General features: G+C 40.2%; 1 protein-coding gene across 1 annotated transcript in view; it reads right to left on the bottom strand.

Annotated features, from left to right (window-relative positions):
- EHHADH (enoyl-CoA hydratase and 3-hydroxyacyl CoA dehydrogenase) overlaps positions 1-26,379 on the bottom strand; it is a 79,388-nt gene that overhangs the window by 27,725 nt on the left and 25,284 nt on the right. The window contains exons 3-5 of the mRNA XM_010376587.2: positions 20,088-20,260; positions 15,250-15,361; positions 4,760-4,864 (exon numbers count right to left, since the gene is read on the bottom strand). Of these exons, the coding sequence (XP_010374889.2) occupies positions 4,760-4,864; positions 15,250-15,361; positions 20,088-20,260 (390 nt within the window). The remainder of the gene's footprint in view (positions 1-4,759; positions 4,865-15,249; positions 15,362-20,087; positions 20,261-26,379) is intronic.

Raw genomic sequence — 26,379 nt, 5'->3', positions numbered from 1 at the left:
TAAGAAATCACTGAGAGAAGGACATAATTCAGTTTGCAGAGACAGAAGTTCTCAAGGTCCACAGCTTTGCTGCAGTAAATTACAGAGCCTGTGATATGGTTTGGATGTGTGTCCCCTCCAAATCTCATGTTGAAATGTGATCCCCAGTGTTTGAGGTGGGAGCCTGGTGGGAGGTTATTGGGTCATGGACGCTGATCCCTCAGGAACGGTTTAGTACCATCCCCTTGGTGATAAGGCAGTTTTCACTCAGTTGATGAGGGATCAGCTTGTTTAAAAGAGTTTGAGCCCGGGCGTGGTGGCTCATGCCTGTAATCCCAGCACTTTGGGAGGCCGAGGTGGGCAGATCACGAGGTCAGGAGTTTGAGATCAGCCTGGCCAACATAGTGAAACCTCGTCTCTACTAAAAATACAAAAATTAACCAGCATGGTGGTGTGCGTCTGTAGTCCTAGCTACAGACGGGCTGCTGAGGCAGGAGAATCACTTGAACCCAGGAGGCAGAGGTTGTGGTGAGCCAAGATCACGCCACTGCACTCCAGCCTGGGCAACACAGCAGGACTTCGCCTCAAAAAACAAACAAAAGAAAAGAGTTTGGGACCTGCACACTTCTCTCTCTTGCCCTGTTGCCATATAACGTGTCTATTCCTGCTTCACCTTCAACCATGGGAAAACTCACCAGAAGCTGAGCAGATGCTGGTACCATGCCTGTACACCCTGCAGAATTGAAGCCAATTAAACCTTTTTTCTTTATAAATTACCTAGCCTCAGGATTTTCTTTTTTCTTTTTTTTTTTTTTTTTTTTTTGAGATGGAGTCTTGCTCTGTCGCCCAGGCTGGAGTGCGGTGGTGCGATCTCGGCTCACTGCAAGCTCCGCCTACCGGGTTCACGTCATTCTCCTGCCTCAGCCTCCCGAGTAGCTGGGACTACAGGCGACCGGCACCACGCCTGGTTAATTTTTTGTATTTTTTAGTAGAGACTGGGTTTCACCGTGTTAGCCAGGATGGTCTCGATCTCCTGACCTCATAATCCGCCCGCCTTGGCCTCCCAAAGTGCTGGGATTACAGGCGTGAGCCACTGCGCCCGGCCAGGATTTTCTTTATAGCAATACAACAGACTAGCACAGGCTGTCTTCAATCTACTGAAGTGTTTGTCTGGTTGGTCGTTTTAATGTATTTTTTAAATTTTATTTTATGTTCCGGGATACCTGTGCAGAATGTGCAGTTTTGTTACATAGGTAAACGTGTGCCATGGCGATTTGCTGCACCTATCAACCCATCACCTAGATATTAAGCCCAGCATCCATTAGCTATTTATCCTGATGCTCTCCCTCCCCCTCCCCTCTGCCGACAACCCCCAGTGTGTGTTGTTCCCCTCCGTGCATCCATGCCTTCTCATTGCTCAGCTCCCACTTATAAGTGAGAGGATGCGGTATCTCGTTTTCTGTTCTTGCATTAGTTTACTAAGGATGATGGCTTCCAGCTCCATCTATGTCCCTGTAAAGGACATGATCTCACTCTTTTTTATGGCTACATAGTATTCCATGGTGTATATGTACCACATTTTCTTTATCCAGTCTATCATTGATGGGCATTTGAGTTGATTCCATGTCTTTGCTATTGTGAATAGTGCTGGAATGTACACATGCAAGTATCTTTATAAAATACAATGATTTATATCCCTTTTGGTATATACCCAGTAATGGGATTGCTGGGTCAAATGGTATTTCTGGTTCTAGGTCTTTGGTGAATTGCCACACTGTTCGTCCACAATGGTTGAACTAATTTATATTCCCACTAACAGTGTAAAAGCGATCCTATTTCTCCACAGCCTCACCAGCATCTATCTGTTGTTTCTTGACTTTAATAATCACCATTTAATAATCGGCATGAGATGGTATCTCATTGTGGTTTAAATTTGCATTTCTCTAATGATCAGTGATGTTGAGCGGTTTTTCATATGTTTGTTGGCTGCATAAATGTCTTCTTTTGAGAAGTGTCTGTTCATGTCCTTTGCTCACTCTTTAATGGGGTTGTTTGTTTTCTTCTTGTAAATTTGTTTAAGGTCCTTGTAGATTCTGGATATTAGACCTTTTTCAGATGGATAGATTGCAAACATTTTCTCCCATTCTGTAGGCAGTCTGTTCACTCTGATGACAGTTTCTTTTGCTGTGCAGAAGTTCTTCAGTTTAATTAGATCCCATTTGTTAATTTTAGCTTTCGTTGCAGTTGCTTTTGATGTTTTAATCATGAAATCTTTGCCCATACCTGTGTCCCGAATGGTATTGCCTAGATTTTCTTCTAGGGTTTTACAGTTTTGAGTTTTACACTTAAGTCTTTAATCCATCTTGAGTTAATTTTTGTATAAGATGTTAGGAAAGGGTCCAGTTTCAATTTTCTGCATATGGCTAGCCAGTTCTCCCAGCACCATTTATTAAATAGGGAATCCTTTCTCCATTGCTTGTTTCTGTCAGGTTTGTTGAAGATCAGATGGTTGCAGATGTGCAGACTTAATTCTGAGTTCTCTATTCTGTTCCATTGGTCTATGTTTCTGCTTTTGTACAGTACTATGTTGTTTTGGCTACTATAGCCTTGTTGTATAGTTTGAAGTTGGTAGTGTGATGCCTCCAGCTTTGTTCTTTTGGCTTAGGATTATCTTGACTATATGGGCTCTTTCTGGGTTCCATATGAATTTTAAAGTAGTTTTTTTTTTTTTTCTAATTCTGTGAAAAATGTCAATGGTAATTTAATGGTAATAGCATTGAATCTATATATTACTTTGGGCAGTATGGCCATTTTCACAATATTGATTCTTCCTGTCCACGAGTATGGAATGTTTTTCCATTTGTTTGTGCCCTCTCCGATTTCCTTTAGCAGTGGTTTGTAGTTCTCCTTGAAGACACCCTTCACTTCCCTTGTTAGCTGTATTCCTAGGTATTTTATTCTCTTTGTAGCAATCGTGAATGGGAGTTCATTCATGATTTGGCTCTCTGCTTGTCTACTATTAGTATATAGGAATGCTTGTGATGTTTGCACATTGATTTTGTATCCTCAGACTTTGCTGAAGTTGCTTAACAGCTTAAGAAACTTTTGGGCTCAGAAGATGGGGTTTTCTAGATATAGGATCATGTCATCTGCAAATAGAGACAGTTTGACTTCCCCTCTTCCTATTTGAATACCTTTTCTCTTTGAGAAGAAGTCTCGCTCTGTCAACCAGGCTGGAGTGCAGTGGCGTGATCTCGGCTGACTGCAATCTCTGCTTCCCAAGTTCAAGCAATTCTCCTGCTTCAGCCTCCCAAGTAGCTAGGATTGCAGGCACCTGCCACCATGCCTGGCTAATTTCTGTATTTTTAGTAGAGACAGAGTTTTACCATGTTGGCCAGGCTGGTCTTGAACTCTTGACTTCACCTTAGCCTCCCAAAGTACTGGGATTACAGGCAGGAGCCACTGCGCCCAGCCCTTGAATGCCCTTTATTTCTTTCTCTTGCCTGATTGCCCTGGCCAGAACTTCCAATACTATGTTGAATAGGAGTGGAGAGAGGGCATCCTTCTCTTGTGCCGGTTTTCAAAGGGAATGCTTCTGGCTTTTTCCCACTTAGTATAGTATTGCCTGTGGGTTTGTCATAAATGGCTCTTATTATTTTGAGGTGTGTTCCGTCAATACCTAGTTTATTGAGCGTTTTTAACATGAAGGGATATTGAATTTTATCAAAGTCCTTTTCTGCATCTATTGAGATAATCATGTGATTTTTGTCAAGTTCTGTTTATGTGATAAATTATGTTTATTGATTTGTATATGTTGAATCAGCCTTGCATCCCGGGGATGAAGCCGACTTGATTGTGGTGGATAAGCTGTTTGATGTGATGCTGGATTCATTTTGCCAGTAAATACATATATATATATATATTTTTAATTGAGATGGAGTCTCACTCTGTCACCCAGGCTGGATGCACAATCTCAGCTTACTGCAATCTCTGCCTCCTGGGTTCAAGCAATTCTCGTGCCTCAGTCTCCCAAGTACCTGGGATTACAGGGTGTGCACCACCATGCCCAGCTAATTTTTGTATTTTTAGTAGAGACAGGGTTTCACCATGTTGGCCAGGCTGGTCTCGAACTCCTGAACTCAAGTGATCCGCCCACCTCGGCCTCCCAAAGTGCTGGGATTACAGGTGTGAGCTACTGTGCCTGGCCTAGTTTGCCAGTATTTTATTGAGAATTTTTGCATTAATGTTCATCAGGGATATTGGCCTGAAGTTTTGTTTTTTTGTTGTATCTCTGGCAGGTTTTGGTATCGGGATAATGCTGACCTCATAAAATGAGTTATGGAGGAGTCCCTCTTTTTTAATAGGAAAAACATTCATGTGATAAAAAATTTAAAAAGCTACAGCAAGGTAAACAGTGAAAAGTCTCCTTCCAGTAGCTTCTGCTGGCTGACCAGCCCTCTTCCCAGAGGCAGCCATTAAACATTTCTTGTGAATTTCTTCAGAAATATTTTATGCATAAACAGTTAGATATATACATTTTCCCATGTTCCATCCCACCCCTCCTTTTTGTTATACCAATGGCAAACCACTATATACAATAATGCTTTTTTCACTTAATGATGTATCATGGGCTTCATACCATATCAGTACAGTTTCTCATTCATTTTTAAGCAGTATCATATTTCATCATATGGATGTACCATAAGATATTTAGGAGTTCCTTATTTAAATGAACATGTATCTTGTTTACAGTCTTTGGCTATTTTTATTATTTTCTTACCTGAAACTCTCTGAGCAAGTCTGATTGCTTCTTCAACTGGGTCTGAGTTCACAACTTTATCTAGAATGCCCAGCTTGAGTGCTTCACCTGCTAAAACATGTCTTCCTGAAATAAACAACAGCAACAACAAAACAATCAAAGAACAACGTAAGATTAAAGCAAAAGCATCACTCTCTCTAGTAGGAAAGGCTGTCTGTCTGGATATAAACATCTATTATTGAATAAGATAAGTAAGAACCACACTGACTGACAGAGTAGAAAGATCACCACCAAGGTAACCAGGAAACTTGGATTCAAGCTCCAGCTCTAGTTTCCACTATTTGTGTGATCATGAAGAACTGCACCAGGACCACCATTTCCTCATCAGCAAATGGCAATAATTATGCTTATCTCAGTAATTCTGAGTATTAAGTGAGAATAATAGATTCTCTTTATATTCTATAACTCTCTACAGAAGTACTTTATGAACTACAAATCTCCATAGAACTCTATAGAAAAGTGAGATGTTTAGTTTTTGATAATAATAATAGAGGCAGTAGCAGCAGAGTAATATATAGTATCTATCTTATCCCTAGCATACACCATTGGCTGTGGTTGGTTTATAAAAAAAAAAAAAAAAAAGACCAGGCACGGTGGCTCATGCCTGTAATCCCAGCACTTTGGGAGGCTGAGGTGGGCAGATCAACTGAGGTCAGGAATTTGAGACCAGCCTAGCCAACATGGTGAAACCCTGTCTCTACTAAAAATACAAAAATTAGCTGGGCATGGTGGCGGGCACCTGCAATCCCAGCTACTCAGGAGGCTAAGGCAGGAGAATCACTTGAACCCAGGAGGTGGAGATTACAGTGGGCTGAGATCACACCACTGCACTCCAGCCTGGGCAACAAAGCTAGACTCCATCTCCAAAAACAAAAACAAAAACAAAAACAAAAAAAAAGAGAGAAAAAATTAAAAAAAGATAGTTCCCAGACATAAATATAGTTAGCTCAATGAGAAAAAAAATTAAGTTGACATTCTATAAGGTATAATTAAAATTACATAGGACAAATGGGATGGACTTCTGCCAGTTTTTGGCTACCCAGCATCTCAACTCTTCCCTTAGTTTGTGGAATTGCTATTGTGTAGGCTTTGAAGCCCTGCCTCCTACTACAGAAGCTGAAAAGGACACAGATGATTAGACAATTGACAATTTGACTGTGGCAGCTGGAGTGTGGCCCATGACCCCAGTTAGTGAACTGAGTGCTCTGTTGAGGGTTTTTAGCTTGGAGTTAGTGACACTAAGCAGCAGCAACAGGTTAAACCTCATTTCACAGCTGCCAACATCTAGTGTCTGGCAGTGGTGGTGCTGGTACACTTAGCATCCAGTCATACCATTGGCATCCTCCAGTACAGAATGTCAGCAATAGGGGATATGGAAGTTTGATGAAGGTTTGCACCATTCCTAAATTTGCCTTGACAGTTCTTCACCCATTGTAAATATGCAATTTGATCGGCATATTCTGAGGTAAGAGGTAGAGGACATCACCATCCCCTACCCCAGGATCAGAAGGAAGGAGACAGTGACACACCGCTTGCTTTCTTGCCAGTACCATCTTGCCTTCTGAAAAGCAACCATCAAATCCATCTTGGTGGCAACAGTTCCACAGTCTTCACTGCACTTACAGTGTTGGTGGATGCCGTCGGAGACAAACCTTCCATTCCTGGTTCTTATTAGTGCTTCAGAGAACTACAAATGAGTTTTCTTGATTGAATAGAAAGTTCAGTGATTTTTTTTTTTTTTTTTGGTAGGTGTCTCTTTGAAAAGCAGTATTTGGGCAGTTTTCTGGAAGTATTTCTGAAAACAGGCTTTCAGAACTCCTCCTGGAGTAAGGAGTAGGGTAGGAAGTACATAAGTGGTTTCCGGGGTCAAGTATCCTGTGTATAAAATCACTTTGGTAAGGAGAGATTGAACAGCCTACCCAGGTTAAGGGAACCAAGCAAACACAAAATGGAACATGGAAACCTGGATACTGTTACAAAAGGATTTTGAGGTCAACTAAGCAGGGAGAATGTGAGCTACTCCCAGATGGACTAAAAATTTATTTAGCTGCAATGATTTCTTCTGGCTTGGATTTCACAAAATTGGAAGAGTATCACTACTATTCTAACAGAGTCAATGGGATTCCAAGTACAGTAATATACCATATAATAACATTTCTGTCAACAACACATATATGATGGTGGTCCCATATGATTACAATATCTTTTTTTTTTTTTTTTTTTTTTTTTTTTGAGACAGAGTCTTGCTCTGTCGCCCAGGCTGGACTGCAGTGGCGGGATCTCAGCTCACTGCAAGCTCCGCCTCCCGGGTTCACGCTATTCTCCTGCCTCAGCCTCTGGAGTAGCTGGGACTATAGGCGCCCGCCACCTCGCCCGGCTAGTTTTTTTGTATTTTTTAGTAGAGACGGGGTTTCACCGTGTTAGCCAGGATGGTCTCGATCTCCTGACCTCGTGATCCGCCCGTCTCGGCCTCCCAAAGTGCTGGGATTACAGGCTTGAGCCACCGCCCCTGGCCTACAATATCATATTTTTACTGTACCTCTTCTATGTTTAGATGTGTTTAGATACACAAATACTTTCCATTATGTTACAAATGTCTACAGTATTCAGTAAAGTAACATGCTGTAACATGCTGTATAGGTTTGTAGCCTAGGAACAATAGGCTACACCATATAGCCTAGGTGTGGTAGGCTATACCATCTAGGTTTGTGTAAGTAAACCATGGTGGTCACATAACAACAAACTCATGTAATGATCATTTCTCAGAATATATCTTGTTGTTAAATGATGCGTAGCTGGACTTCTATCCTGTTTCAAAGAACTAAGGATCTAAAGACATGGCTCTGTATATCCAATCCAGATTCTTAGGCTGTAATTTACATTTGTTTTTTCTTATGACACCGTTAAGTGTAGATGACAACCACTGTCCAATGTGCTCTGATAAGAACCCTGTGTGCCCTAAGGGAACTGAGGCTGAGAGTTCTCTTCTCCAACCTGAGTAATCTCAATTTTCTCCAATTTTCTTGATAGCTTCTTTCCTAACCTTTAAAATTTTTTTCCACATGGAACTCTTTCCAAATGTCATATTCAGGTTTTCCTAAAATTGTGCAGACTACTCAAAAAGACAGGTGTTTAATTCTAATGTTAGCTTTCTTCTAATTCACTGTGACCTTTTCTATGCAAATCAAAACCCCATCATATTCTTACTGTTTTTACCTCTTTTCTGCATGTTAAAAATAGTGATATTTCTTTAAGCAGTGCTTTGGGAAAAGGCCAGTCCTAGTTCGTTTTATTTCTTTTTGTCAAAGCCAGTTTTCCTGATTTCTTCCAATAATCTTGGTTTCAGGCAATACTGCAAATAGGGCCACAAAATGATTCAATATTCCCCCACATGCTTTAAGTTTCTGTAAACCCTCAAATTTACAGACTCATTTCACACTATTATGATTTCCTCCTATATTTTAGGCTTCTTTGCTTCCTATTTTGTCTTTTGCACAATAAATTGTCTCATGTGCTTTGAATTTCTGAAGTATGTTGGATCCTAAGCATCCTTTTATGCATTTGACATTAAATACTTAAAATAGTTCACATTCTTTAAACTGTACTTATTATACCATTGTAAATTAAAACAATATCTACTTGATTTATTGAAGGAAATAAATGTCATATTTCTGGACTTTCTCTCCTTTTATACACTACACTACAGATTTATAAAATCATCCCCCCATTTAAAAGAAAAAAGCCATTTTTAATGCATATAGCCTCACAATATTTTCCTTTTTTTTTTTTTTTCTTTTTCTTTTGAGACGGAATCTCACTGTCACCCAGGCTGGAGTGCAGTGGTACAATCTTGGCTCACTGCAACCTCTGCCTCCCGGGTTCAAGTGATTCTCCTGCCTCAGTCTCCTGAGTAGCTGGTACTACAGGTGCATGCCACCACCCTCGGCTATTTTTTTGTATTTTTAATGGAGATGGGGTTTCACCATGTTGACCAGGCTGTTATCAAACTCCTGACCCCAAGTGATCTGCCCACCTTGGCCTCCCACAGTGCCTGGCCCACCTCACATTATTTTCTAATTTGGCTAATGTATACACAATTTTATATCATGGTTTCTATGTCAAAAGATGTGGATTTCTACTAGCAGTTCTCGAAGGGGTCTTAGGACCCCTTTGCCCTCTTAAAAATTCTGGAGAACTCCAAAAAGCTTTTGTTTATATAGGTTATATCTATCAATATTTACTGTATTAGAAATTAAAACTGCAAGCTTTTGTCTGGGTGTTGAAATTACAAGGCTAGATGCTGTGGCTCACACCTGTAATCCAAGCACTTTGGGAGGCCAAGGTGGGCGGATCACCTGAGGTCAGGAGTTTGAGAGCAGCCTGGCCAACATGGTGCCCCCCACCCCCATTACTACTAAAAATACAAAAATTAGCTGGGTGTGGCACAAGCCTGTAGTCCCAGCTACTTTCGAGGCTGAAGCAGGATAATTGCTTGAACCTGGAAGGTGGAGGCTGCAGTGAGCCAAGATCGTGCCACTGCACTCCAGCCTGGGCAACAGTGGGAGATGCCATCTCAAAAAAAAACAAAAACAAAAACAAAAACAAAAATCACTGCAAGCTTTAAAAATGTTTCTTTATTAGTTCATTTTAAAATAATAAACTCACTGCATGTTAGCATACGTTTTTATGCAATAATAATTATATAAAAAATTTAAAAATTAGTGAGAAGAGTGCAATTGTTTTAAATTTTTGCAAAGTTATTTACTGTCTGATTTAACAGACGACAGCTGCATTCTTATTCTCCTATTGCTTCTGCATTCAATCTGTTATGATATCACACAGCATATTACAGTCTCTGGAAAATTCCACTACACATTTGTGAGAAAGGCAAGTAATGTCTTATTATTATGAAAATAGATCTGATCTCAAGGACCCTGTAAAGGTCTTAGGCCATATCCAAGAGTCCCTGGACCACACTTTAAGAATCTTGCGATTTAGATAATCATTCTTCATAAATATTACATAGCATCCTAGTATGTGAATGTTCCATAGCATTTACTTGTGGCTGGTATAATTTTAGTTCCTTTGAAAGGAACCTTTCGTTTTATTTGTTTTTATCCTTTGGAAGCTTGCAGGATTCCATTTTCTGGATGTTTAAAATCTTTGCCAAGACACATCAAAGAATTATCTCCTCATCAGTTTTTCCAGGAAAATGGCATGCTTGTTAAAGTACAATTTCTGATGCTATTCAATGTCTGAAGAATTTCTTCTATTTTTTTCTTTTGGTTATTGCTTTCATTTTGCCTTGTGCTTTGGGAGCACTAATTATTCAAAGCAGAGACCTCTGTTATATATCTTCCATGTCTGCTATCTTTATTTACATTTTATTTATCTTTTTGTTAAATTCTTCTGAATTCTCTAGATGTGTCTCTTTTTATCCTCTATGTTGTTGATTCTGAAATCTATTCTATCACATCTTTTCATTACTTCAAAAAGAAATTATTTTGGCTAAGGTTTTGATTTTAAATATGGTATTCTTATTTATCAAAATATTTTCTTTTCTAATTTAGAATAATGTGAGTGTTCTAAACTTTTTTGTTTTCTTTAATGCTTAAGTAGATTCACATTTACATTTCATTTTTTTAAGTTGTAAAATATTTTCGTAGGTTTTAGGGTTGCAGTTATTTTAGTTTTAAGAATTTTTGTGTGTCTGTTTCTTTTGGTCATAGAACAATATTTGCTGCTATTAATTATTTCTGCCTGAGAGCCTTGAGGTGCTAGTACTAAAAAAAATATAGAGAAAACTCACCTGGACCTACAGCTAAAAGGCAAGCAGGATAAAGATGTTACTCCCAATTCCTCTTCCCCCCTCAAGTATTCTGGGTAGTCAGAGGTATCCCACCAAAGTCTAGAGCTCAAAGCCTGTCCTGTGAATGAGTATAGAGTAACTCATCAGGGCTGGGGCCAAGCTTTATGAGAATACAGCAGAGCTTTCTATGCTTTTCTGTGAACAAAGAGGACAGTGCCTAGAAAATAAAACAGAAAGAGGAGCAGGACACTGTAGTCCTGTCAGCTGATTGGACAGAGAACATCAGGGAATGAACTGCAATATGATCAGGCATATCCTTTGTGGTTAATGCTAAAGATTCCTTCATTTTCAGATGGCATTTTAAGGAAATTGTGGAGAAGGTTGCTGTTGTAATCACTCTACTTTCTAGAATTACCTCTCTTATGGATTTCAGAAGATCAGAAAGGGTCAGCCACCTGAATCTATTTACTTATTAATTTCCTATGGGAACAGTGCCTACAAGGTTGGCACTTTTTTCCCTCATTCACATCAGTAGGGAATCTTCAACTTTCACAATTTAATCTTTTTCTTTAACATCCTTAGAAAAACAAAATTTTCAGCCAGGCGCAGTGGCTCACGCCTGTAATCCCAGCACTTTGGGAGGTCGAGGCAGGTGGCTCACTTGAGGTCAGCAGTTTGAGACCAGCCTGGTCAACATGGTGAAACCTTGTCTCTACTAAAAATACAAAAAATTAGCTGGGTGTGGTGGCACATGCCTGTAATCCCAGTTACTGGGGAGGCTGAGACAGGAGAATCACTTGAACCTGGGGAGGTGGAGGTTGCAGTGAGCTGAGATCATGCCACTGCACTCCAGCGTGGGAGACAGAATGAGACCCTGTCACAAAAAAAAAAAAAAAAAAAAGAAAAAGAAAAAGAAAAAATATTTTCCAAACCAAAGCAGGATTCTGAATATCGTGATTACTAATAGCTTTCATATTAGTAGCATATTACTGCTGTAACAAATTACCACAAACTTAGAGGCTTAAAACACACATTTACTATCTTATAGTTTAAGATGTCAAAAGTCTAGGTCAGCAGAAGGTGTTCCTTCTGGATGCTGTAATAAAGAATGTTTTCCTTGTCTTTTCCAGGTTCTAGAAGCTGCCTACATTACTTGGCTTGTGACCTCTCCCTCCATCTTCAAAGCCAGCACATAGCGTCTTCTCTCTTCTCTGACCTCCTGCTTCCCTGTTGTAAGGATGCTTGTGATAAAATGGGCTGAGCTAGATAGTCCAGGGTAATCTCCCTCTCAAGATCTTTAATGTAATCACACGTACAAAGGCTCTTTTGAATGTAACATAATATATTCACGGGTTCTGCGAATTATGATGTGGACATCTTTGGGGGCCATTTGGATACCATTTATGAAATATGGTCTGTTTAACAGGCACTATATCAGAAGCATGTCATGTTATTTCATTATTCCTTAAAACAACCATGTGGTTGTTTACTGATGAGAAAACAGAGGCCTAGAGGAGTTCAGAAGACCTCTCTCTCCTAAACCCTAGGCCCATCTATCCGATTATCTATTTGACATCTCCACTTGTATGTGTAACATGCCTATCAAACTTAACATGTCCCAAATGAAGCTCTTGTGATACTTCCATAAAACCTGCTCTATCAGTAGAAATCCCAGTCTTAGTGATGGCACCACCCTTCCAGCAACTCACTCCGGCCATTAGATCATCCTTGACTCTCCTCTTTCTCTCACATCTCGTATCTGCTCTGTAACAAAATCCTATTGGTTCTACCTTCAAAATATCTCCAGAATCTGATCATATCTTACAAGTTACATTGCTACCACTCAGATCCATGCCCCCATCATCTCTCCCTTGGATTATGATAGCAGCCCTCAGTCTTCCTGTTTTTGTCCTTGTCTCCGATTAGTATATTTTCAACAGTCAGAGTGATTTTTAAAAAAAAACCTAAGTGAGAGCATGTTACTCTTCTGCTTGAAACACTCCAATGCCTTTCTTCCTCATTCACAAGAAAAGTCAAAGTTCTTTCTATAACCTTCCAAGCCCAATAAGATATGGCTTCATCCCCTAGTACTTTTCCCCTGACTCATTTCATTCCAGCTACATTGACCATTGACCTTCTTGCTGTTCTTTGAACATTCTAAGCATGTCCCTGCCTCGGGGCTTTGTACTTGCTATTTTCTCTATGTGGGATTCCTTCCTCCAGATATTGGCATAACAAGCTTCCTTATCTTCTTCAGATCTTTATTCAGACGTCATTTTGTAGAGAAGGCTTTTCTAGCTATCCTACCTAAAATATTAATTCACTTCCCATTCCTAACATTTTATATCTCCCCCTTCCTGTTTTGTGTTTTCTTAGCACTTATCTCCACCTGATTATATATATATATAAATTATATAATAGGTAGGCATATGTGTGTGTATTCAGTTGTGGTGGATAGTCTCCAAAGTGACCCCCCAGCAAGTCTAACCTCTTGGTATTCAAGTTTCCTTCCATATTGAATAGAGAAGACCTGCATAGCCAATAGGAGAGTTTAGAAAAGATGGCATGTGACTCTAATGCTAGGTCATAAAAGACACTATGGCTTTTGCCTTGCTTTCTCTCTTAGGTCACTTATTCTGGAGGAAGCGAGCTGTCACGTTGTGCGAATACTCAGGAAGCTCTCTGGAGAGGTCCCCGTACATAGGAAAGGAAGCCTCCTGCCAAGGTCAGCACCATTCAGCCATCCATGTGACTGGGTCATCTTGAAAGCAGATCCTCCAGGCCAAGTGTGGTGGCTCATGCCTGTAATCCCAGCACTTTGGGAGGCTGAGGCAGGTGGATCATCTGAAGTTAGGAGTTCAAGACCAGCCTGGCCAACATGGTGAAACCCTGTCTCTACTAAAAATACAAAAATTAGCCGGATGTGGAGGTGCATGTCTGTAATTCCAGCTACTCAGGAGGCTGAGGCAGGAGAACTGCTTGAACTCGGGAGGTAGATGTTGTGGTGAGTCAAGATCGCTCCATTGCACTCCAGCCGGGGCAACAAGAGCAAAACTCCATCTCAAATAAATAATAAATAATAATAATATATATCTAACAATTATGGAGTTATTACCATGTGGAGGACTGTCCTAAGGACATTGTATGTATTAACTTTTCCAATTTTCACCACACCACCACATGGTAGGTACTATTCCTATGCACATTTATAAAGAAAATAAGGCACAGAAAAGTAAAATGACTGACCTAAATTCTTATTATTAGTTATGTCTGTTTGAAGTATATTGTTGTATACATTCTTTCTTCTAAACTTACCTCAACTGAAAGTTTCATTCACATCTTACAAACAAATATATGGTAAATCTGAGGCAGGAGAATCACTTGAACCCGGCAGACAGAGGGTGCAGTGAGCAGAGATCATACCACTGCACTCCAGCCTGGCGACAGAGCGAGACTCCGTCTCAAAGAAAAAAAAATAAAATATATATACACACACACACACACACACACACACACATATAGTAAATCCAGGATCTCTAAGTGTTGTCTAGTGTTGTAGTGTTCACATTCTCTATGAAAAAGAACAACTTAAAAAGCACTGGGCCGGCCGGGTGCGGTGACTCACGCCTGTAATCCCAGCACTTTGGGAGGCTGAGGCGGGCGGATCACCTGAGGTCAGGAGTTCGAGACCAGCCTGACCAACATGGAGAAACCCCGTCTCTATCAAAAGTACAAAATTAGCCGGGCATGGTGGCACATGCCTGTAATCCCAGCTACTCAGGAGGCTGAGACAGGATAATCGCTTGAACCCGGGAAGCGGAGGTTGCTGTGAACCAAGATAATGCCACTGCACTCCAGCCTGGGCAACAAGAATGAAACTCCGTCTCAAAAAAAAAAGAAAATAAAGAGAACAACTGGTATTTCTAATATCTTAATACTTGCAAATGAAAAATTTAGTCATTTTCATATAAAATTTGAAAACATATCTTGAAAATTATGATTTTCTCATTTATATTACAATTTTTTTTTTTTTAGATGGAGTCTTGCTCTGTGGTCCAGGCTGAAGTGCAGTGGTGTGATCTCAGCTCACTGCAACCTCCGCCTCCTGGGTTCAAGCGATTCTCCTGCCTCAGTCTCCCAAGTAGCTGGGATTACAGGTGCCTGCCGCCATTCCTGGGTAATTTTTTTTGTATTTATTAGAGATGAGGTTTCACCATGCTGGTTTCCAACTCCTGACCTCAAGTGATCTGCCCATCTCAGCCTCCCAAAGTTCTGGGATTACAGGCATGAGCCACCATGCCCGGCCTATATTACAATTTCTAAATTAGTTCTGAATATAATGCACTCTATGTGAACACCAGTGTTTATGAATAGTCACTTGAACCGAAATAAAATCCTAAATTTGATTTGCTCTTCACATCCACTTTCATTTAAAAGGTTCTCACATTTGATCTTCATGATAACATTTGAGAAGCTCAGAAAGGTATTTCGCCATATTACAAATCAGAAAATTGACAGGCCAAGAAGTCCAGGAATCCTTTCACGGTTACATAGGGAGTAGGTGGTCAAGCCAGACTTTTTCTAAATCCTAGTCCAATTCTTCACACTAATCTAGACAGTTGTTCCCAAGGTCTATACTGACCTGAGGTAATTAAGTCAAGTGCAGCAGGAACTCCAATGAGTCTGGGGAGAAGCTGGGTTCCTCTTGCACCAGGGAGAAGTCCCAGTGTAACTTCTGGTAAGCCAACTTGGGCCTATCAAAGATTGAAGGCATAAAGGCCATTAGAATGAGATGGTATGTTCAGAGTTGAGGCAAGCATTTCCCTGGATTTCCTGTATTCTCAAAAGCATAGTTTCATTGAATTCAGCAAGATTTCTACAGGGCAAATCAGTGCACATCCTTTTCTTTAATTAACAGCATAAACAGAGCTGTGCTGTCCCTAACTCTTCATGTTGAAACACATTTTTAGCTTCTTACACATTTATTCTCTGACAGTATTATGACCTGTCTCAGCCAACAAAAATAATATTCTCTGGAAACAACTTTCTGGAGTCCTGCAAGAATCAGGAAACAACAGAAAGTGAAAAGACAACCCACAGAATGGGAGAGAATACTTACAAATTATATATCTGATACAGGATTTCTATCTGGAATATATAAAGAACTTTACAAATCAATAATAAAAGACAAGTAACCAGTTAAAAATGGGCACAGGATCTGGATAGACATTTCTTCAAAGAAGAGCTACAAATGGCCAGTAAGCACTTGAAAAGATGCTCAATATCAATAGCCATCAGAGGAATTCAAATCAAAACCACAAGATAACACTTTATACCAACTAAGACGGCTATTTAAAAAAACGACAGACAATAACAGGTGTTGGAGAGGATAATGGAGAATACAGAACCCTCATACATTGCTAGGGGGAATATAAAACAGAGTAGACACTTTGGAAAACAATCTGGCAGTTCCTTAAATGTTAAACACAAAGTTACCATATGACCCATCAAATCCATTCATGGGTATATGCCCAAGAGAAATGAAAACATATGCCCACAAAAATCTTGTATACAAATTTTCATGGCATCATGGTTCATAAAAGCCAAAAAAGTAGAAGCAGCCCAAATGTTCATCAATGATTAGTGGAAAAATGAAAGGTGGTACATCCATACAATGGAATATTATTCAGCAATATTAATAAAGAACTGATTCATGCTACAACGTGGATGAAACTTGAAAACATGCTAAAAACAAAGTCAGTCACAGGAGACCACATATTGTATAATTCTGTTTATATGAAATATCCAGAATAGGCAAATCTATAGAGACAGAAAGTAGATTAGTGGGTGCTTAGGATAGCAGGAGAAGGTGATGGAGGATTACCACTAAAGGTTACAAGGTTTCTTTTTGGGGTGATAAAATGTTCTAAAATTTACTATGATAATGGTTGCACAACTCTGAGAATATACTCATATACCATTGGATTGTACACTTTAATTGTATGGTATGCAAATTATATCTCAAAAAGGCTGTTATTTTTTTAAAAGAAAGTCAGACAGTAATCTCAGTCCAGACAAGAAGGTGAGCTTGAGTCCTTCATTACATTGCCTTTCTTGGCCATTCCATTTAAAAGTGGCTAAGGATCTGTTAGCCATTTACAGGTACAAGGGTGAGAAGAGGGTACTTAAATGCAGACTGCCATTTACCCAGATTGTGATTCCAGCAGTTCCAAAACACCTCACATATGTGAGGTCTGTCTTACATGAGGTTTTCCTAACAGTCAATCACCATTCTTTCTATCACTGCCCATCTCTACCTCTTTACTTATTGCTAGTAACTCAGATCTGCACTCAGGGTACAGAGGTTACAGTAAGAGGGACACAGAAAAGGAGCACTTAGGACATATATGCGTATTTATTTATAAGCATTTATAAAACTTAAAACACCATTGGGAAATGGTTAAATAAATACTTGTATAGCCATATGATCGAATACTATGCCGCCACTTACAATGATTTTTTTTTTTTTGGAGACAGAGTTTCGCTCTTGCTGCCCAGGCTGAAGTGCAATGGTGCAATCTCGGCTCGCTGCAACCTCCATCTCCCGGGTTCAAGTGATTCTCCTGCCTTAGCCTTCTGAGTAGCTGGGATTACAGGTATGTGCCACCATGCCCAGCTAGTTTTATATTTTTAATAGAGACGGGGTTTCTCCATGTTGGTCAGGCTGGTTTTGAACTCCTGACCTCAGGTGATCCGCCTGCCTCGGCCTCCCAAAGTGTTGGGATTACAGGCGTGAGTCACTGTGCTCAGCCTATAATGATATATATATATATATATATTTTTTTTTTTTTTTTTTTTTTTTTTTTTGAGGTGGAGTCTTGCTCTGTCGCCCGGGCTGGAGTGCAGTGGCCGGATCTCAGCTCACTGCAAGCTCCGCCTCCCGGGTTTACGCCATTCTCCTGCCTCAGCCTCCCAAGTAGCTGGGACTACAGGCGCCCGCCATCTCGCCCGGCTAGTTTTTTTTTTTGTATTTTTAGTAGAGACGGGGTTTCACCATGTTAGCCAGGAAGGTCTCAATCTCCTGACCTCGCGATCCGCCCGTCTCGGCCTCCCAAAGTGCTGGGATTACAGGCTTGAGCCACCACGCCCGGCCGCCTATAGTGATATTTTTAAAGAATATTTACCAGAAGATTAGCATGATTTCTCCTCAGAAGCCACAGAGGTCAGAAGGCATGAAATGACATATACAAAGTGCTGAAAGAAAACAACTGTCAATCAAGAATTCTATATTGAACAAAACTATCCTTTGAAAATGAAGGCAAAATTAACACATTTCCAGATAAAGAAAAACTGATGTTATTGTTAGTATATTTGCCCTATAAGAAATACTTCAGGCTGTAATGAAAAGACATTAGACAGTAACTTGAATTCACATGAAGAAATAAAGAACACTGATAAAGAGTAACTACATGGGTAAACAGAAAAGACAGTAATAATGTATTTTTCATTTGTAATTCTTCTTTTTCTTATCTGATTTAGGACCACTGTGTAAAGCAATAATGATAAATCTATGTTAAGTGGTACATAACTTATAAAGATATAACTTGTGACAATAATAGCATAAAGGGGCAAGTAATAGAGGCTACAGAGGAGCAAATTTTTTGTATATTATTAAAATTCAGTCAGTAATAATCTGAACTAGATTGTCATAAATTAAGATGCTAATTGTAATCACCAAGTTAACCACCACTAAGAAAATAACTAAAATATATATATAGTAAAATAACAAGAAAGTTACAAGGGTACAGTTTTCCATTTAACACAAATGAAAGCAGTAACGGAGGAATTGAACAAAAAAACCAAAAAACATAGAAAACAAATAGCAAAATGGCAGAAGTATGTTCTTCCTTATCAGTAATTACATTAAATATAAGTGTATTAAGTTCTCTAATCCAAAGACAGAGATTGGCAGAGTAAAGGATATGTAATAATGGGTTAAATATTATAGTATAAAAATAGAGTATAAACTAAACACAATAAAAACCCAAATGTGGTTTTTTTGGTTGTTGTTTGTTTGTTCTGAGATGGAGACTCGCTCTGTCACCAGGCTGGAGTGCAATGGCACGATCTTGGCTTACTGCAACCTCCACCTCCCAGGTTCAAGTGATTCTCCTGCCTCAGCCTCCTGAGTAGCTGGGACTACAGGCGCATGCCAGCATGCCCAGCTAATTTTTGTATCTTTAGTAGCGACGGGGTTTCATCATGTTGGCCAGGATGGTCTCGATCTCCTGACCTTGTGATCTGCCTGCCTCAGCCTCTCAAAGTGCTGGGATTACAGGCACGAGCCACCGTGCTGGCCAATGTCCTTTTTTTTTAAACGATGTTTTTCAAAGGAAAAATAAACTGTAAGAAAAAAATTACATACAATAAAGACTAGAATGAAATAGAATGTTAATAGGGGTTATTTCTGAACTGTGAGTTTATGATGATTTTAGTTTACATCTGTATACTTTCTTATGTTTTCTAGTTTAGTAGAATAATGAACATTATTTTTATCATTAGAAAAATATATTAATTACAAAAATGCTACCATTATATATACCGTGATACACAGTGGTATCATAGACCTCATCTGACATGTCTAATAGCCTAAATTAAACCTATTTCCAGAAATTTCCCCGTATTTACTAGTTTTGTGCTATTTTCCAATAGAAATTCATCTTATTAGGTACTGATAATTATAAGGGACCATGAAACAGAAATCTTTGAGTTATCAAAGAAGCATATTTAATACGTCATACTGCATGAGCACTGCATCAGTGAAATCTGATATGGGTCACAGTACTGGAGGTAGAGTCTTGGGGCTCTCTATTGACTCAGGAGTTCCCCTAGAGTTGATGGATCATAGAAAGGCCCTAGGGCTAAGGTTAAGGGAAATAAGGAGACAGAGGGCTCACAGGAGCAGGTGTTTACTTATCAGAATGGAAGTGAAGTATTTGAACATTTTAACAATTAGTACCATTGTACTGGTACATAACAGCTAAAGAGGTTAATCAGTAAGCTAAGCATTCAAAATTATCACCTCTGGGCTGGGTCCAGTGGCTCATGCCTGTAATCCAAGAACTTTGGGAAGCTGAGGCAGGTGGTCACCTGAGGTCAGGAGTTTGAGACCAGCCTGGTCAACATGGTGAAACCCTGTCTCTACTAAAAATACAAAAACTTGCTGGGCATGGTAGCGTGCCTGTAGTCCCAGCTTCTCGGGAGGCTGAGGCAGGAGAACTGCTTGAATTCGGGAGGTGGAGGTTGCAGGGAGCTGAGATCACACCACTGTACTCCAGCTTGGAAGACAGAGTAAGACTCTGTCTCAAAAAATAAATAAATAAAATAAAATAATCACCTCTGATACATATGACTACATTTAGAATTTGCCCTAAAGAAAAGCCCCACACATCAGCCACTATATAGAGCCTTGGTTGTTACCTCTGTATGGGCAATTCTATAGTGACAGCCCAGGGCCAGCTCTAGCCCCCCTCCAAAAGCCATGCCTTGGATTGCTGCCACCACAGGCTTCGCATTTCTCTGTATTTCATCTACTACATGTCCCAGTGTAAAGCCAAATGTCCTAGGAGCGCTGAAGCCATGAATATCAGCACCTAAAGGCACAAAGACAAGGAGAAAACAGAGTTGAGAAATACATGGGAATTGTTATCTAGCAATAAGTTACCTGATACTCTTTAAAATTTTTTTTAATTTGTTTTATTTATTTCTTAATTTTTTTTAAGAGTTCCTGATGACTCTTAAAAAGTCTCAGACCTCTTTGGGCCCTTACACTTCATCCTTGGCTGAAAACAAGTATATTGGAGAATGTAGAATGCTATGAGAGAAAATCCTCAAATCTTTACCAGGAATTCTGTAATTTTCTAAAATCTATCTTTCCATATAGTAAGTAGTAATTCTATCTTTAAAAAAATTAAAAATCTCAGAAAAGGGGAATAGAGATTCTCCTCCAAAGATCATTATTCTGAGATTGAGTCAGCCCCTCTCATTTTCGTATGTGTGATATTGTTAATCAATCATATTTACAGCAACTTAGCTCCATATCTTTGTTAAGGGCATGAGTCATTACAATATCAAATATCAGGGTAACATATATACATATTTATGAGTTATATGTTAGTCAACCAGCTTAGAATTATGTTTTTGTAATAGATTTTTATCTTCAATAAAAATAATATTTATTGGCCAGGTGTAGTGGCTCACGCCTGTAATCCCAGCACTTTGGGAAGCTGAGGCGGGCAGATCACTTGAGGTCTGGAGTTTGAGACCATCCTGGCTAACATGGTGAAACCCCATCTCTACTAAAAAAATACAAAAAATTAGCCGGGCATGGTGGCAGGCATCTGTAGTCCCAGCTTCTCGGGAGGCTGAGGTAGGAGAAGGGTGTGAACCCTGGGAACCAGAGCTTGCAATGAGCCAAGATTGCGTCATGGCACTCCAGCCTGAGTGACAGAGCAAGACTCCGTCTCAAAAAAATAAATAAAATAAAATAAAAATAATATTTATTGCTTTTCCTGATTATAAAAATAACATGTATTACGGAAAACTTGAAAACCACACAAAATTAAAAAGAACATGAAGATCACCCTAAATATCACCATACAACCATAATTTAATATTTTGGGGAATTCTTAGTTTTTTTCCACATGGGTGAGCGAGCATTACCACCTGAACTCTGCTTTCTGTCAGATCAGTAGTGGCATTAGATTCTCACAGGAGCGTGAACCCTATTGTGAACTGCACAAGTAAGGGATCTAGGTTGTGCTCTCCTTATGAGAATCTAATGCCTGATGATCTAAGGTGAAACAGTTTCATCCCCGAACCATCCCTGACCCCCCACTCTCCCAGGACTGCACCCACACCCCCAACCCCTGTCCACGGAAAAACTGTCTTCCATGAAAGCAGTCCCTGGTACCAAAAAGGTTGAGGACAGCTGATATAGAGCATACTATAAAATCATTTTTATATTTTCCTATTTTCATATAATATTATACATAGTAAGCTTTTTCCTACAGCATTATCTATTCCTTGAAAACACTAGGCCAAGCATGGTGGCTCACGCCTGTAATCCCAGCACTGTGGGAGGCCAAGGTGGGTGAATCAAGAGGTCAGGAGATTGAGACCATCCTGGCAAACATGGTGAAACCCTGTCTCTACTAAAAATACCAAAAAAATTAGCCAGGTGTGGTGGCGAGTGCCTGTAGTCCCAGCTACTCAGGAGGCTGAGGCAGCAGAATAGCAGGAACCTGGGAGCTGGAGCTTGCAGTGAGCTGAGATTGCGCCACTGCACTCCATCCTGGATGACAGAGCGAGACTCCGTCTCAAAAAAAATAAAAAATAAAATTAAAGTTAAAAAAAAAAAACACTGCTGGGCGCACCCAAGATGGCTGAATAGGAACAGCTTCAGCCTCCAGCTCCCAGTGTGAGTGACACAGAAGACGGGTGATTTCTGCATTTTCAACTGAGGTACCAGGTTCATCTCACTGGGTAGTGCTGGACAGTCGGTACTAGTCAGCTGGTGCAGCCCGACCAGTGAGAGCTGAAGCAATCGCCTCACCTAGAAAGTGCAAGGGGGAAGGGAATCCCTTTTCCTAGCCAAGGGAAACAGAGACACACAACACCTGGAAAATCGGGTAACTCCCACCCTAATACTGCGCTTTATCAAGGGTCTTAGCAAACGGCACACCAGGAGATTATATCCCACACCTGGCCCGGAGGGTCCCACGCCCACGGAGCCTCCCTCATTGCTAGCACAGCAGTCTGAGATCTAACTGCAAGGCGGCAGCGAGGCTGGGGGAGGGGCACCCACCATTGCTGAGGCTTAAGTAGGTAAACAAAGCCACTGGGAAGCTCGAATTGGGTGGAGTCCACTGCAGCACAAGGAGGCCGGCCTGCCTCTGTAGACTACTCCTCTGGGGACAGGGCATAGCTAAACAAAAAGCAGCAGAAACCTCGGCAGAGGTAAATGCCCCTGTCTGATAGCTTTGAAGAGAGCAGTGATCTCCCAGCATGGAGGTTGAGATCTGAGAACGGACAGACTGCCTACTCAAGTGGTCCCTAACCCCTGAGTAGCCTAACTGGGAGACATCCCCCACTAGGTGCAGACCAACACCTCACACCTCACACGGTGGGGTACACCCCTGAGACGAAGCTTCCAGAACAAGAATGAGACAGCAACACTCGCTGTTCAGCAATATTCTATCTTCTGCAGCCTCCGCTGCTGATACCCAGGCAAACAGGGTCTGGAGTGGACCTCAAGCAAACTCCAACAGTCCTACAGCTGAGGGTCCTGACTGTTAGAAGGAAAACTATCAAACAGGAAGGACACCCACACCAAAACCCCATCAGTACGTCACCATCATCAAAGACCAAGGGCAGATAAAACCACAAAGATGGGGAAAAAGCAGTGCAGAAAAGTTGGAAATTCAAAAAATCAGAGTGCATCTCCCCTTCCAAAGGAACGCAGCTCATCGCCAGCAACGGAACAAAGCTGGACGGAGAATGACTTTGACGAGTTGAGAGAAGAAGGCTTCAGTCGATCAAACTTCTCAGAGCTAAAGGAGGAACTACGTAACCAGCGCAAAGAAAGTAAAAACCTTGAAAAAAGAATGGATGAATGGATAACTAGAATAATCAATGCAGAGAAGACCTTAAAAGAACTGATAGAGATGAAAATCATAACATGAGAAATACATGACAAATGCACAAGCTTCAGTAACTGAGTCGATCAACTGGAAGAAAGAGTATCAGCGATTGAAGATCAAATGAATGAAATGAAATGAGAAGAGAAGTGTGGAGAAAAAAGAGTAAAAAGAAATGAACAAAGCCTCCAAGAAATATGGGATTATGTGAAAAGACCAAATCTACATCTGATTGGTGTGCCTGAAAGTGACGGGAAAAATGGAACCAAGTTGGAAAACACTCTGCAGGATATCATTCAGGAGAACTTCCCCAACCTAGTAAGGCAGGCCAACATTCAAATTCAGGAAATACAGAGAACGCCACAAAGATACTCCTTAAGAAGAGCAACTCCAAGACATATAATTGTCAGATTCATCAAAGTTGAAATGAAGGAAAAAATGTTAAGGGCAGCCAGACAGAAAGGTCGGGTTACACACAAAGGGAAGTCCATCAGACTAACAGCAGATCTCTCAGCAGAAACTCTCCAAGCCAGAAGAGAGTGGGGGCCAATATTCAACATTATTAAAGAAAAGAATTTTCAACCCAGAATTTCATATCCAGCCAAACTAAGTTTCATAAGTGAGGGAGAAATAAAATCCTTTACAGACAAGCAAATGCTTAGAGATTTTGTCACCACCAGGCCTGCCCTATAGGAGATCCTGAAGGAAGCACTAAACATGGAAAGGAAAAACAGGTACCAGCCATTGCAAAAACATGTCAAAATGTAAAGTACATCGATGCTAGGAATAAACTGCATCAACTAGCGAGCAAAATAACCAGCTAATATCATAATGACAGGATCAAATTCACACATAACAATATTAACCTTAAATGTAAATGGACTAAATGGTCCAATTAAAAGACACAGGCTGGCAAACTGGATAAAGAGTCAAGACCCATCAGTTTGCTATATTCAGGAGACCCATCTCACATGCAGAGACACACATAGGCTCAAAATAAAGGGATGGAGGAAGATCTACCAAGCAAATGGAGAACAACAACAACAAAAAAAGCAGGGGTTGCAATCCTAGTCTCTGATAAAACAGACTTTAAACCATCAAAGATCAAAAGAGACAAAGAAGGCCATTACATAATGGTAAAGGGATCAGCTCATCAGCAAGAGCTAACTATCCTAAATATATATGCACCCAATACAGGAGCACCCAGATGCATAAAGCAAGTCCTTAGAGACTTACAAAGAGACTTAGACTCCCATACAATAATAATGGGAGACTTTAACACTCCACTGTCAACATTAGACAGATCAACGAGACAGAAAGTTAACAAGGATATCCAGGAATTGAACTCAACTCTGCACCAAGCGGACCTAATAGACATCTACAGAACTCTCCACCCCAAATCAACAGAATATACATTCTTCTCAGCACCACATCACACTTATTCCAAAATTGACCACATAGTTGGAAGTAAAGCACCCCTCAGCAAATGTAAAAGAAAAGAAATTATAACAAACTGTCTCTCAGACCACAGTGCAATCAAACTAGAACTCAGGACTAAGAAACTCAATCAAAACCGCTCAACTACATGGAAACTGAACAACCTGCTCCTGAATGACTACTGGGTACATAACGAAATGAAGGCAGAAATAAAGACGTTCTTTGAAACCAACGAGAACAAAGATACAACATACCAGAATCTCTGGGACACATTTAAAACAGTGTGTAGAGGGAAATTTATAGCACTAAATGCCCACAAGAGAAAGCAGGAAAGATCTAAAATTGACACCCTAACATCACAATTAAAAGGACTAGAGAAGCAACAGCAAACACATTCAAAAGCTAGCAGAAGGCAAGAAATAACTAAGATCACAGCAGAACTGAAGGAGATAGAGACACAAAAAACCCTCCAAAAAAATCAATGAATCCAGGAGCTGGTTTTTTGAAAAGATCAACCAAATTGATAGACTGCTAGCAAGACTAATAAAGAAGAAAAGAGAAAAGAATCAAATAGACGCAATAAAAAATGACAAAGGGGATATCACCACCGACCCCACAGAAATACAAACTACCATCAGAGAATACTATAAACACCTCTATGCAAATAAACTAGAAAACCTAGAAGAAATCGATAATTTCCTGGACACTTACACTCTCCCAAGACTAAACCAGGAAGAAGTTGAATCCCTGAACAGACCAATAGCAGGCTCTGGAATTGAGGCAATAATTAACAGCCTACCAACCAAAAAAAGTCCAGGACCAGATGGATTCACAGCCGAATTCTACCAGAGGTACAAGGAGGAGCTGGTACCATTCCTTCTGAAACTATTCCAATCAATAGAAAAAGAGGGAATCCTCCCTAACTCATTTTATGAGGCCAACATCATCCTGATACCAAAGCCTGACAGAGATACAACAAAGAAAGACAATTTTAGACCAATATCCCTGATGAACATCGATGCAAAAATCCTCAAGAAAATACTGGCAAACCAAATCCAGCAGCACATGAAAAAGCTTATCCACCATGATCAAGTGGGCTTCATCCCTGGGATGCAAGGCTGGTTCAACATACGCAAATCAATAAATGTAATCCAGCATATAAACAGAACCAAAGACAAAAACCAAATGATTATCTCAATAGGTGCAGAAAAGGCCTTTGACAAAATTCAACAGCCCTTCATGCTAAAAACTCTCAATAAATTCGGTATTGATGGAACATATCTCAAAATAATCAGAGCTATTTATGACAAACCCACAGCCAATATGATACTGAATGGGCAAAAACTGGAAGCATTCCCTTTGAAAACTGGCACAAGACAGGGATGCCCTCTCTCACCACTCCTGTTCAACATAGTGTTGGAAGTTCTGGTTAGGGCAATCAGGCAAGAGAAAGAAATCAAGGGTATTCAGTTAGGAAAAGAAGAAGTCAAATTGTCCCTGTTTGCAGATGACGTGATTGTATATTTAGAAAACCCCATCGTCTCAGCCCAAAATCTCCTTAAGCTGATAAGCAACTTCAGCAAAGTCTCAGGATACAAAATCAATGTGCAAAAATTACAAGCATTGTTATACATCAG

The sequence above is a fragment of the Rhinopithecus roxellana genome, chromosome 1 (assembly GCF_007565055.1).
Source record: "Rhinopithecus roxellana isolate Shanxi Qingling chromosome 1, ASM756505v1, whole genome shotgun sequence".
NCBI lineage: Eukaryota > Metazoa > Chordata > Mammalia > Primates > Cercopithecidae > Rhinopithecus > Rhinopithecus roxellana.
The sequence above is the reverse complement of the archived record's forward strand: the minus strand, read 5'-3'. Positions and strand labels throughout refer to the sequence as shown.